The sequence below is a fragment of the Onthophagus taurus genome, chromosome 11 (genome assembly GCF_036711975.1).
Source record: "Onthophagus taurus isolate NC chromosome 11, IU_Otau_3.0, whole genome shotgun sequence".
NCBI classification, from domain to species: Eukaryota; Metazoa; Arthropoda; class Insecta; order Coleoptera; family Scarabaeidae; genus Onthophagus; species Onthophagus taurus.
In genome coordinates, this window is record NC_091976.1 from 33,597,222 (window position 1) to 33,611,853 (window position 14,632).

Consider the following 14,632-nt stretch of genomic DNA (forward strand, 5'->3'; position numbering starts at 1 on the left):
CATTTGCTTGGTTTCTATTACGTTGGTTGGATCCAAATCCAGCGTAGCTAGTCGTCTTTAGAGACGTGCGGCTAAACCCAAATGATTCTAGTTCTAGGTATAGTGTTAGTTCTACATAGTAATAGGGCTAGTGTAAAACTAGAACTAACACTATACCTAGAACTAGAATCATTTGGGTTTAGCCGTCTTTAGAGACGTGCGGCTAAACCCAAATGATTCTAGTTCTAGGTATAGTGTTAGTTCTACATAGTAACAGTGCTAGTGTAAAACTAGAATGAACATTAGATCTATGTAGTGTTAGTTCTACATAGTAACAGTGCTAGTGTAAAACTAGAACTAACACTATATCTAGAACTAGAATCATTCGTGTTTAGCCGTCTTTAGAGACGTGCGGCTAAACCCAAATGATTCTAGTTCTAGGTATAGTGTTAGTTCTACATAGTAACAGTGCTAGTGTAAAACTAGAACTAACACTATACCTAGAACTAGAATCATTCGGGTTTAGCCATCTTTAGAGACGTGCGGCTAAACCCAAATGATTCTAGTTCTAGGTATAGTGTTAATTCTACATAGTAACAGTGCTACTGTAAAACTAGAACTAACACTATATCTAGAACTAGAATCATTCGGGTTTAGCCGTCTTTAGAGACGTGCGGCTAAACCCAAATGATTCTAGTTCTAGGTATAGTGTTAGTTCTACATAGTAACAGTGCTACTGTAAAACTAGAACTAACACTATATCTAGAACTAGAATCATTCGGGTTTAGCCGTCTTTAGAGACGTGCGGCTAAACCCAAATGATTCTAGTTCTAGGTATAGTGTTAGTTCTACATAGTAACAGTGCTACTGTAAAACTAGAACTAACACTATATCTAGAACTAGAATCATTCGGGTTTAGCCGTCTTTAGAGACGTGCGGCTAAACCCAAATGATTCTAGTTCTAGGTATAGTGTTAGTTCTACATAGTAACAGTGCTACTGTAAAACTAGAACTAACACTATATCTAGAACTAGAATCATTCGGGTTTAGCCGTCTTTAGAGACGTGCGGCTAAACCCAAATGATTCTGGTTCTAGGTATAGTGTTAGTTCTACAGAGTAACAGTGCAAGTGTAAAACTAGAACTAACACTATACCTAGAACTAGAATCATTCGGGTTTAGCCGTCTTTAGAGACGTGCGGCTAAACCCAAATGATTCTAGTTCTAGGTATAGTGTTAGTTCTACATAGTAACAGTGCTAGTGTAAAACTAGAACTAACACTATATCTATGTAGTGTTAGTTCTACATAGTAACAGTGCTAGTGTAAAACTAGAACTAACACTATATCTAGAACTAGAATCATTCGGGTTTAGCCGTCTTTAGAGACGTGCAGCTAAACCCAAATGATTCTAGTTCTAGGTATAGTGTTAGTTCTACAGAGTAACAGTGCAAGTGTAAAACTAGAACTAACACTATATCTATGTAGTGTTAGTTCTACATAGTAACAGTGCTAGTGTAAAACTAGAACTAACACTATATCTATGTAGTGTTAGTTCTACATAGTAACAGTGCTAGTGTAAAACTAGAACTAACACTATACCTAGAACTAGAATCATTCGGGTTTAGCCGTCTTTAGAGACGTGCAGCTAAACCCAAATGATTCTAGTTCTAGGTATAGTGTTAGTTCTACAGAGTAACAGTGCAAGTGTAAAACTAGAACTAACACTATACCTAGAACTAGAATCATTCGGGTTTAGCCGTCTTTAGAGACGTGCGGCTAAACCCAAATGATTCTAGTTCTAGGTATAGTGTTAGCTCTACATAGTAACAGTACTAGTGAAACTCTGTGTCTAAAACTAAAACTAGAACTAAGACTAGACTTAGAACTATAAAGTTTCTGGTTTAGTCTAGCGTCTCTCAAGACGACTAAACTTGAATGTATCTAGTTCTAGGTGTAGCCTTAGTTGTAGTGCTAGTGTTAACTCTAGTTTTTGTTGATATTCAGCGTTAGGTTTATTCTCATTAGATATGATAAACTTACGATTCTTCACTTTAACATTATCACCAAAATTCTCTTCTAGGTCATCGTTAGCACATCTCACTTTTTCTTCCAGCTCATTGTATTAATCAATTTATGTATAATGCTTTATTTTTAAGAATGAAGTGTTGATTTTTACACCAAATAGTAACTTCCAATTTTTGAAATAATTTCGCAACGAAACTGGATTGGATTATACAAGTTAGTACACTCGTACAAGTTTTGACGGGTACAAACGATGTAAACAAGGTAGTTTGCTAGCGGGCAAATTAATTTCGAGTTTTACAACCGAAAGCTCCCCGCTTTGAACGTGTTAATTTGTACGAATAGAACGCCAGTAAAAGGCAGAAATTTAAAGAAAATAGATTTAAAAAAAATCTCTCTCTCCGTTTTAGTTTGACGCTTTTTTCTTTTTATTGTTAATCGATAGTATCCAAACTAAACAAAATCCGTGTAGCGTGACATCGGCGACCTTATTAATGCCCGCTTAGATTTTCGTGGAACAGTTATCGAACTTGCTTTGCATATTACAACTATTTCGCACGATTAGACCGTATTTCGTTATCGCTTATAAGAAAAAGTTAGTTTTGTGTAAACTTAAAATAATAAAAATTAATCAAGTTTTATTTTATCTAAAATTAGGTCTCGTTAATCACAGTATGACGGGTTTAAGGTTGGATATTAAATCAATTCGCCGAGGGTGGATATGAATTAGAAAAGTTGAAGGAGAACTTGATAATATGCTAATTTTGTGAGTGCACACCGTGGGGTGTAAATACTCATTCAAAGTGTTCCTCTTCCGATAATTGCACCTTTATAACCAAGAAGGGTACTGCACGACCTAATAAAGCCCCCTTACGTGCGACCTTCGAAACATGCCGGGCAAGTTCATCATGCTTTTTGACCCCTGCTGCACCACTTTCAATCGATCTGTAGGGTGCAGAAGCATCATGCTTTGAATATTAATTAGAAAGAGGGTGTGGACATTTATCCCAATTGATCCAATCTATTTTTAACTTTAAACTATCATTATTCTTTTACAGCAGACAGTAGTTTCTTACTGGCCAACGCTCAGATTGTGGACTTCCCGATTGTCTATTGCAACGAGGCGTTCTGCAAGATATCAGGGTACAACAGAGCGGACGTGATGCAAAAATCTTGTAGGTGCGCCTTCATGTTCGGCGAACTAACCGACAAGGAGACCATCGGCAGGATCGACCACGTACTCGAGCACCAGCTCCACGACCAGTTCGAAATATTGCTTTACAAGAAAAACAGTAAGTTTCCGATTCCAACAACACCAAACCCAAACAACACAAAATCTTTGAACATGCTTGTTTATTTCTCCTCCATACTTTGTTCTACAGAGATGTTCTCGACACACCAATTCAAAAACAAAAAAAATTAATTAATTATTTGCATTTGCAGGATTGAAACGTTTCAAAAACATTAATTTGTTTTCTCGTACCATGTTCTCAACGATTAAGTCGTTCAATCTCGTTTTAATTGACGAACATGTGTTAGATTTTAATATTTGATTAATGGTTACGTAGCGAGGGGTAAGATTAATTACCATTTCCCGAAATTCTCCTTTCTCGTTCAATTAAATAAATCGTTCTATTAATACAATTTATTATTCAACTTGATACTTTAAAATGGATGTTTTTAAATAAGAAATTCCAAATCAATACTTTATATTAATTACGTATTGTTTACACAAAATGAATCAAATTGAATTTATCAAATAATTAATTTAAAAAATAAATCAAACCGATAAGTCTATTATATGATATATGATATATGGAGAAGTATGTGGTTCCCTTTCCATAGGGAACCAACTGGAAGAAAGGATGAAATCTCGGATCGACCATAACAACATATATACATATATTATTCCAGAAATGAGTTATATTTGATTACCAGGGCACGGAACTTTTGTAACAAAACGATTTCCCCCCTCCACTCGTTCTCAGAAAATCTTGATTAAAAGAATACCATACTGTTCAGTGGGAAATTAAAATTTCAAGTAAGAAAAAAATTGTGTTACCAAAAATTGTTCCTGAAACAATTCTAAACAAACTTTGTCAACAACTTTTTTTGATTTAATCAATAATTAAGGAGATAACCTCAAAATAATAATTTTTAAATTTTTATACATAATTACACTTAGATGGTTAATTAATAGAGATGTAAAATTTTTTTATTAAGATAATTGATTCAAAATCGAAATTGAAACAAATTTTATTTAAAACATTTTTTAATAAAAACAATAATTGTTGAGATAATTAATTTTGATAGCATACTATTCAGAGAGAAATTAAAATTTCAAGTTAGCAAAAAATTTTATTAACAAACACTGTTCCTGAAGTAATTCTAAACCAATTTTGTTAACAACATTTTTTGATTAAATCAACAATAAGAATATAACCTCAAAAATATTAATTTTTGTAGCATACTGTTCAGTGGGAAATTAAAATTTCAAGTTAGAAAAAAATTGTTTTAACAAAAATTGTTCCTGAAACAATTCTAAACAAACTTTGCCAACTACTTTTTTTGATTTAATCAATAATTAAGGAGATAACCTCAAAATAATAATTTTTAAATTTTTATACATAATTACACTTAGATGGTTAATTAATAGAGATGTAAAAATTTTTTATTAAGATAATTGATTCAAAATCGAAATTGAAACAAATTTTATTTAAAACATTTTTTAATAAAAACAATAATTGTTGAGATAATTAATTTTGATAGCATACTATTCAGAGGGAAATTAAAATTTCAAGTTAGCAAAAAATTTTATTAACAAACACTGTTCCTGAAGTAATTCTAAACCAATTTTGTTAACAACATTTTTTGATTAAATCAACAATAAGAATATAACCTCAAAAATATTAATTTTTGTAGCATACTGTTCAGTGGGAAATTAAAATTTCAAGTTAGAAAAAAAATTGTTTTAACAAAAATTGTTCCTGAAACAATTCTAAACAAACTTTGCCAACTACTTTTTTTGATTTAATCAATAATTAAGGAGATAACCTCAAAATAATAATTTTTCTGTTTTTATACATAATTATAATTAGATGCTTAATTAATAGAGATGTAAAAATTTTTTATTAAGATAATTGATTCAAAATCGAAATTGAAACAAATTTTATTTAAAACATTTTTTAATAAAAACAATAATTGTTGAGATAATTAATTTTGATAGCATACTATTCAGAGGGAAATTAAAATTTCAAGTTAGCAAAAAATTGTATTAACAAACACTATTCCTGAAGTAATTTTAAACAAATATTGAATTTTTATATATATATTCTTATATATATTTTTTATTGAGAAAATCGTTTTAGAATTTAATTTAGAACAACTTTTGTATGAAATTTTCTGCTGAGAACGAGTGGAGGGGGGAAATCGTATCGTTTTGTTACAAAAGTTCCGTGCCCTATTGATTACACGGCTGGTGTGTTTCAGACTGTCTATTTTACCTACATAAAAAAATAAACGACCCAAGCTTTCTTATTAAATTGTCATTAAACTCCTAAACTCTTTTTAATTTAACAGAAAAAGATCTGTTTTAAATACTTTGTTAGGCAGAATGATATATAACACTATATATCAATATGTATAGATATTTATATGTCATTAATTAAGTAATTATATATTGGTCCATTTTGTGTAATAAATAAATAATGGAAACATTATAAAATGATGATGTAAGCGAAGTTTATCGTGAGGTTTTTGCAACGATTGTAATCAAGCCAAGTACAATTAAGCTCGGTGCTGTGGGAGCTTTTGGAAAATTGAACGACTTAATTTCAGAGTTAACTCGAATTTACATAGTCTCATCATCTGAGCCAGGAGCAGCATGTCGTTATCAGTTTTTCCATATAAATAAAAAATATGGGGAGGGCGTGATTTTGTTTTATCATTATTATTAATTATTATTGATTATTATTATCCCCCCCCCTATTATATATTTTATATATTTTAATAAGACAGACTTAATTCTAATATTTAAGATAATGATATCTAATTATTAAATCTTAACTAATATTTATATCCCTTTGTAATTGTACGTATGTCTGTCTGTCTTTGTTTTGCTCGCTCTTCCCTGACCGTCCGCACTCCGCATGCTCTGTATAGAGAACAAAGGTACGTAGACTTGCACCATTTCTCTATAGAGGGCATTGTTTTTTTTTCGACAGCATGGAACAAAGCCCATAGGATTATAGCTCAATGTAAACGAATGTAAACAGCATGACAACTTTATTATTATTTTTTGTCGAGCATTTCGGTGACCAGTACTCAATGTTTTAGTTTTAATAAAATGTTATCGAAAATAATTGTTATCAATGTTCTGCTATGTGTGTTATTCTGGCTTTTTAGAATCAACATTTTTACAAATTCGATGAATCAAAAACTCGTAAGATTGCCTTTTTTTTAATTTTTATTTAAAAACACATCACACAAAACTTAAATTAATAATTAATTGAAAAGCGAAAATATCTAAAAGCACTGATGTCTCTTGTATTCTTTATTCTAACAGGCACTCCCGAAGGTATGTAGAATGTTTTCAGTTTCTTGAACTACGTATTTTCCTACGTATATTTGAATATTATCTTTTTTGATAATTGCACACTTTTAGTAGAAAGGTTTGACTGTCTTTTTTATTTTATTACAATAAAATCTCGATATAACGGATTAATACGGGGAAGGGAGTATCCGTATTTTAACTTATTTTTTCTTTATCAAGTATCCTCAAGATGTTTCTTCAAGATTAGAACCATTTTGACACACACCACTCACCTTTGTCTATTTTTTAGCAACTTTGAAACACTTCCAAAAGCCATAATATGTTTTCCACTTAATTGTCCTACTTAAGTATTACAGACATATTTTTTTTTTTTAGAACCATTTTGAACCAAAGTAACTAATTAATCCAATTTTCTGAATTTTCCGGAGTTTATGGACTACATCCCATTTAATTATTTTAACTTATTTTCTCTTTGTCAGGTATCATCGTGATGTTTCTTATTGAATAGAACCATTTTGACACATACCAAATTAGCTTTAAAACTTTCTATTTAAGTATCATCATTTTTAAAACTAGAACTAAGACGACCAGAAGTACAGAGAATCCAAAATCCGTTCTAACGAAGTCCATTATATCGAGGTTTTACTATTTTATCATATCTTTACAGCTTGAAAAATCCCACATATTTTTGCTTAACTAAATTAAAAAATCTTTTCATAAATCTTCGCAACGTTTATTAATAAAAATACGTAGTTGAACGATCAATTATGTCAAGGTCTACCCATCCAGTAAGTACTTTCAGCCATAAATCTAATATAATAATAAAATTAAAGTTCAAAACTTACAACGGAATATTTTTAGCAAAAATATTAAAACATTTATCGCTGATTGTATAATTTTTTTTTGGTTCTTTTTGTGGGGTGCTTTTCTTTTGTATAAAGTAGCTTATAACGCCTGATTCGAGTGAGGTTTAAGCAACTAAAATAATGTCGCAATGAAATGAAGAAAATAAAGTGGTAAATCTATAAATCGATATGTGAAAACGAAAGGTGGATAGGAAATATAGGTTAAAGCAATTTTATATTCTTGCGCTTTGTATGTTGTCTTTGTATATTTGGTTTGTAACGGCATGGTTTAATTGATTATTATGTCGTCTGTAAACCATAATATTTTTGTAAAACGTCCCAAAGAACAAAATAATTAAGCTTACTAATTAGTTAAAGCACCGAAATAGCATGTAGAGTAATTATTAAGTAGTTTCCTTATAAACCACAAAATTAAATTTAAAAAATAACTCATCTATTAAAATTTCTTAGGCAACTCCAGCTTTTCTAGTATATCTAGTATACTCAGTAGATGCATGCTTGTAAGAGGCATCTACGTAATTTCTTCTTCTTATTTACTGTGACTTTTCCATTAAAAAAGAGTAAAAAAATATTTATAACAAACTAAAAGGGGCGTAATTTGTACCATGTAAAAGGAGCCAATTAAATAATTAATATTGAATAAGTACATTTTACGTTGTCTTAAGTAGAAAACTCCACCATTATTAATTTATTTAAATGACGATAAAATAAATTTTGATTTCCTATTTTAGAAACACCACTATGGCTGCTCTTGCAAATATCGCCTATCAAGAACGAACGGGATCTCGTTGTCCTGTTTTTGCTCACATTCAGAGATATTACCGCTTTAAAACAACCTATAGAAACCGACGACACCAAAGGAGGTAAATAATTTTAATATAAATTTTAATATTTATGCATCTGAGAGCAAAAGTGCAAGAAAGCAATATTGTTAACAATAAAATTTGCTACAACTTTTGTTCTAAAAGTTTTTTTGTACTATCTCATTAACATAGACTGAAATCAAGATAGTGCAGATAGGCCCTAGACAATTGTTTACTGAAGTTGAAAATATAAGCATCCACATAATTCCTCAGATGCTTAGAGATCGTCTTACCATGATGCCCAAGACTAATTTAATTATTATATAGTATATACAGCCTGATTCAGAGTAAGCGCCTTATTTTTTTTAGCCACACTATGGGTACTACTTTCAAAATATTTGGCAGTAATATGTTTTAGGACACTCTCTACACGATGGTGATATCATATTTTCAATTGGACGAATTATTTCAAAATGGCGACTGTCAATTTTTTTTTTTAATGGAATGCAAAAATTTTTTTTGTTATTTAGATCTTAAAAGCATTCTTTTTACGACAGTATTTTGTTTTTCTTAAAAATTAATTTCTTTCCCCATCCAAAAGGAACCTAATATTTTAATCTATACTCTGTTTTTAAACCAGGAGGAGTGTTTTAAATTTATCACCAGATTGACCTTGCACGTGATTGGTTGAATGCGAGGAAGGTTCACACACAGGCAATTTTGAATTTGAAGGTTAGGTAATTGATAATTCGACAGTTTCGTGTCATTATTGTATATTTTGTGTTCTTAAACCCTTTTTTATTATATTTTGAAATAAATATACTCATAACTTCAATGTTAATTTGTATGTATAGTGTTGACGATAACAAACGAAAATAAATACAATAATAAGTAAATAAATAAATAATAATTATTAATTTAAATTTACCGCCAAAATATCTAGTGATATCTTTGATTATATATAATATGGATTGAGCCAACGAGAGAGATAGCTTGCGCAAGGTGATCGAACCGAGATAGACATAGAAGCGTACTGCCATATAATGGGTGTACTGATAGAAGTGAGATAGATATAGAAGCGTACTGACATATAATATATCTATCTTTGTTACACTTTCACATTATCGCTTTCCATCTGCGTCTATTCACCTTGAGCAACATTTTTGTTAGTAGATATATTCAGTTAGCTCAATCCATATTATATATAATCAAAGAGTGATATTTTCTGGTGATTTTTTCCAGTGTAAATCTGACTTTCGCGTTTACTCCTCCTGGTTTAAAAACAGAGTATAGTTCTAGTGCAAGTGTTAGTTCTAGTTTTAATTGTTATTCAGCGCTAAGTTGTATATTTTTAAGTTTCGGGTTTAGCCCTGTGTCTTCAGACGCTGAATGTTAGGTAAGGTTAGTTTTGTTTACAAACATTAATTATACCATGAAGTATTCCTTGGCAATTTATAATGGCAATTATAGCGTGAAGTTTTCTTTTGTAATGTCAATTATAGCGTGAAGGAATGTTCGGTAAGGTTAGTTTTGTTTACAAACATTAATTATACCATGAAGTTTTCTTTGGCAATTAGTAATGGCAATTATAGCGTGAAGTGTTCTTTTGTAATCTCAATTATAGCGTGAAGGAATGTTCGGTAAGGTTAGTTTTGTTTACAAACATTAATTATACCATGAAGTTTTCTTTGGCAATTAGTAATGGCAATTATAGCGTGAAGTGTTCTTTTGTAATGTCAATTATAGCGTGAAGGAATGTTCGGTAAGGTTAGTTTTGTTTACAAACATTAATTATACCATGAAGTTTTCTTTGGCAATTAGTAATGGCAATTATAGCGTGAAGTGTTCTTTTGTAATGTCAATTATAGCGTGAAGGAATGTGAGGTAAGGTTAGTTTTGTTTACAAACATTAATTATACCATGAAGTTTTCTTTGGCAATTAGTAATGGCAATTATAGCGAGAAGTTTTCTTTTGTAATGTCAATTATAGCGTGAAGGAATGTGAGGTAAGGTTAGTTTTGTTTACAAACATTAATTATACCATGAAGTATTCTTTGGCAATTAGTAATGGCAATTATAGCGTGAAGTGTTCTTTTGTAATGTCAATTATAGCGTGAAGGAATGTTCGGTAAGGTTAGTTTTGTTTACAAACATTAATTATACCATGAAGTTTTCTTTAGCAATTATACTCTGTTTTTAAACCAGGAGGAGTATTTTAAATTTGTCACCAGATTGACCTTGCACGTGATTGGTTGAATGCGAGGAAGGTTCACAGACAGGCAATTTTGAATTTGAAGGTTAGGTTATTGACAATTCGACAGTTTCGTGTCATTATTGTAAATTTTGTGTTCTTAACCCTTCTTTATTATACAGGGTGTCTCAGCGAGACCGGTCATTAGACGTTTCTGGGGTTCTAGCCAAACAAAGAATTTGAGAATGCAGACTTAAGTATTATCAATTACGTTCTCTTCATCTAAAATATTTTCAGATTTCTAGCACTTCCGGTTATACCGGAAGTCGCCACCTACTTTATTTTTTTAAATGGAACACCCCGTATATTTTTACATATTTGGATTTGTCTGTTTTGAAGGTTTGTAAATAAGTTTACTTTTTGCAATTTGAACCAGCAATTTTCGAGTTATTCGAATTTTTCTAGAAAAATTTGCTCCATCGGACATTTATTCAAAAAATCATAGAACACTCAATTTTTGAGATATCAATTTAGGATTCAGAACATGCTTAAACAACATGATGGAGTATGTTTTGGTGCCGAGAACGGCTGTCTAGATCGTTTGGTCACTTTACTATGATACGTTAACTTTTCGAAATTTGGAAGCACCATAACTTCATTTTTTTAAATGGCACCCCCCATATTTTATTACTTAGTCGTCTTCGGCGTCTCATTTTACATCTTTTATATTCCATATGTCCTATGCCTAACATTAATAGTTTGTGAAATAATTAGGGTTTTTTGAAAAATGCTCACATTTCATATGAATATTAACCTAGTGTGCCATGGAAAACAAATGTTTAATGACTTATTGATAAACGTCAAAGTCTAATTTAGGTTGTTTGATGCTTGTGAGTCTAAAACCAGTTAAAATGGATATTAATAACGTAAATAATGTTTATACAAATGAAGAAATCCATAATTTATTTTTTGTGCACGAAAAGTGCGACAAAGTTCTTAGTAGAACTTGCAGAATGTTTAATGAAAATTATCCACATTTATATCCGATGACAGAAGGTAAATTTAGAGGAATAGAAGCAAATTTTTTGCATTTTGGACGAATTAATCACGTGTTAAACTGATCAAAAAATGTAGTAGATAATGCAACGGAAGAGGTGAATACCTTGGCTTATTTCGAGCCCAGTCCCAACACCTCAATTCGAGCTGCCAAAAAAGATCTGGGAATCATACTACGAACTTTGTCTCTTTTCATGCAAAAAAAATAAATTAAGAATTTCTTGATTTGTGTAAATATTACTTTCGTTATTGTTATCGATTTTAACTCGTTTCAGTACTAATATTAAGGGACATAACAGATAATTATTAAGCTCACATGCATCAAGTGACGTAAACAAGTGAGTCTTTGACAAGAACTCATTGAGAAGGCATGTTTTTCAGGGCACACTAGGCTAAATATCCATATATGTGTGCATTTTTCAAAAAACCCTAATTATCTCCCAAACTATTAATATTAGGTATGGGTCATATGGGATATAAAAGATGTAGAATGAGACACCGAAGACGACTAAAAAATAAAATATGGGGGGTGCCATTTAAAAAAATGAAGTTATGGTACTTCCAAATTTTGAAAAGTTAACGTGCCATAGTAAAGTGATCAAACGTTCTAGACCGCAGTTCTCGGCACCAAAACATACTCCATCATGTTGTTTAAGCATGTTCTCAATCCTAAGTTGATATCCCAAAAATTGAGTGTTTTCTGATTTTTTGAACAAATGTCTGCTGGAGCAGATTTTTCTAGAAAAATTCGAATAACTCGAGAACGACCGAATCAAATTGCAAAAAGTAAAGTTATTTATAAACCTTGAAAACAGACAAATCCAAATATGTAAAAATATACAGGGTGTTCCATTTAAAAAAATAAAGTTGGTGGCGACTTCCGGTATAACCGGAAGTGCAAGAAATTTGAAAATATTTTAGACGAAGAGATCGTAATTGATAATACTTAAGTCTGAATTCTCAAATTTTTATTTTCGCCAGAACCCCAGAAACGTCTAATGACCGGTCTCGCTGAGACACCCTGTATTTTGAAATAAATACACTCATAACTTCAATGTTAATTTGTATGTTTAGTGTTGACGATAACAAACGAAAATAAATACAATAATAAGTAAATAAATAAATTATAACAATAATTAATTTAAATTTACCGCCAAAATATCTAGTGATATTTTCTGGTGATTTTTCCTAGTGTAAATCTGACTTTCGCGTTTACTCCTCCTGGTTTAAAAACAGAGTATAGTATGAATGTTTTACACTCGATGTTATTTTTGTCAAAATAAATAAATAAGTAGATGTTTATTACAAAATAAAGTTTAATTGTTTCTTTTGTGTCTAGCGCTACTTGATATTTGGACAAAAATAACATCGAGTGTAAAACATTCATGCGCTACTAGATTAAAATGTGTGCTTTTTGATGGGGAAAGAAATGAATTTTTAAGAAAAACAAAATACTATCGTACAAAGAATGTTTTTAGGACGTCAATAATAAAAAAAAAATTTTGGCATTCCATTTAAAAAAAAAAAGTTGACAGTCGTCATTTTGAAATAATTCTTCCAATTGAAAATGTGGCATCACCATCGTGTAGAGAATGACCCAAAACATATTACTGCCAAATATTTTGAAAGTAGTACCCTGAATCAGGCTGTATATAATATTTAATTATATTTACTGAAGTTTCTTGTAATAATTTTTATTGTGATTTCCACATAGGTTTATCAAAATTTGCAAAGTTAGCAAGATCAGTAACAAGAAGCAGATCAGTGTTGGTGTCACAGTTTTCATCTCATTTGCCAAACTTGAAGGACACCACGAAACAATCACACCTTGCTCAAGTCAGTAAATCAAACGAATTCAAACCGGATCAAAACTGATTTAAGAACCTTTTTCATGCTGCTTTTTGGAATTATGTTTTTATATATAAAAATTTTTGATTGTTTAAAAAAAATCTTTCTAAAAGATGATGAGTTTAAGTGCGGATATAATGCCACAATACAGGCAGGAGGCTCCAAAAACACCACCTCACATCCTCCTGCATTATTGCGCTTTCAAGGCGATTTGGGATTGGATCATTTTGTGCCTCACCTTTTACACCGCTATTATGGTACCTTATAACGTAGCTTTTAAAAATAAAACGTCCGAAGACGTTTCGTTGTTGGTGGTGGACTCGATTGTTGACGTTATCTTTTTCATCGATATCGTTTTGAATTTTCACACAACCTTCGTTGGACCAGGTGGCGAAGTCGTTTCGGATCCCAAAGTTATACGAATGAACTATTTGAGAAGTTGGTTTATCATCGATCTATTAAGCTGTTTACCGTACGATGTATTCAATGCCTTCGATCACGACGAAGATGTATGAAGAAAATATCAATTTTTTCTTAGTTAATTTTAATTATTTTTAGGGTATCGGAAGTTTATTTAGTGCTTTAAAAGTGGTGCGATTGCTCAGATTGGGTCGAGTTGTAAGGAAACTCGATAGGTATTTAGAGTACGGAGCGGCGATGTTAATTCTCCTGCTTTGTTTCTATATGCTGGTTGCTCATTGGTTGGCTTGTATTTGGTATTCGATAGGAAGATGTGACGCAGATAACGGTGTCCAATACAGTTGGTTGTGGAAATTAGCTAATATCACTCAGAATCCGTATTCATACGTTTGGGATAATGGATCGAGTACGTCGGAACTTATTAATGGACCATCTAGGAAAACCATGTACGTTACGGCGCTTTATTTTACCATGACTTGTATGACATCCGTTGGATTCGGAAATGTTGCTGCAGAAACTGATAATGAACGAATATTTACTATTTGCATGATGATAATAGCCGGTAAGTGTTTTTAATTTTTCCTACACTCACAAATTTGATTATTCCCTTGTTTGCGGTCACCCCTTACAAACGGCTGTGGGAAAACTCAATTAATTGAACAGGCACAAACTTTTGTCATTTATTTCCAAGGGGAGCCCTTAACCAACAACGATACATATCAATACAAGTTACCCCCAAAAAAAATTGTACATGCTTTTATGTGAAAACGACACACAATAACCGCGAATTCCTTTATGTCGGAGGAATCTAAAGCATTCAAGCGAGTTTGGCATATTTCTAAAGGCGTTCGTTCTCTTATTAATCCTAGTGGAATACCGGGTTGCGCTGTAGTA

At 31.5% G+C, this 14,632-nt stretch overlaps 1 protein-coding gene across 2 annotated transcripts in view; it reads left to right on the forward strand.

Annotated features, from left to right (window-relative positions):
• The window catches only part of LOC111423549 (ether a go-go), a 32,589-nt gene that overhangs the window by 6,017 nt on the left and 11,940 nt on the right, over positions 1–14,632 (forward strand). For both annotated transcript variants that reach the window (XM_023056802.2, XM_023056803.2), the window contains exons 2-6: positions 3,061–3,294; positions 8,152–8,283; positions 13,185–13,306; positions 13,432–13,827; positions 13,877–14,300. In XM_023056802.2, the coding sequence (XP_022912570.1) occupies positions 3,061–3,294; positions 8,152–8,283; positions 13,185–13,306; positions 13,432–13,827; positions 13,877–14,300 (1,308 nt within the window). The remainder of the gene's footprint in view (positions 1–3,060; positions 3,295–8,151; positions 8,284–13,184; positions 13,307–13,431; positions 13,828–13,876; positions 14,301–14,632) is intronic.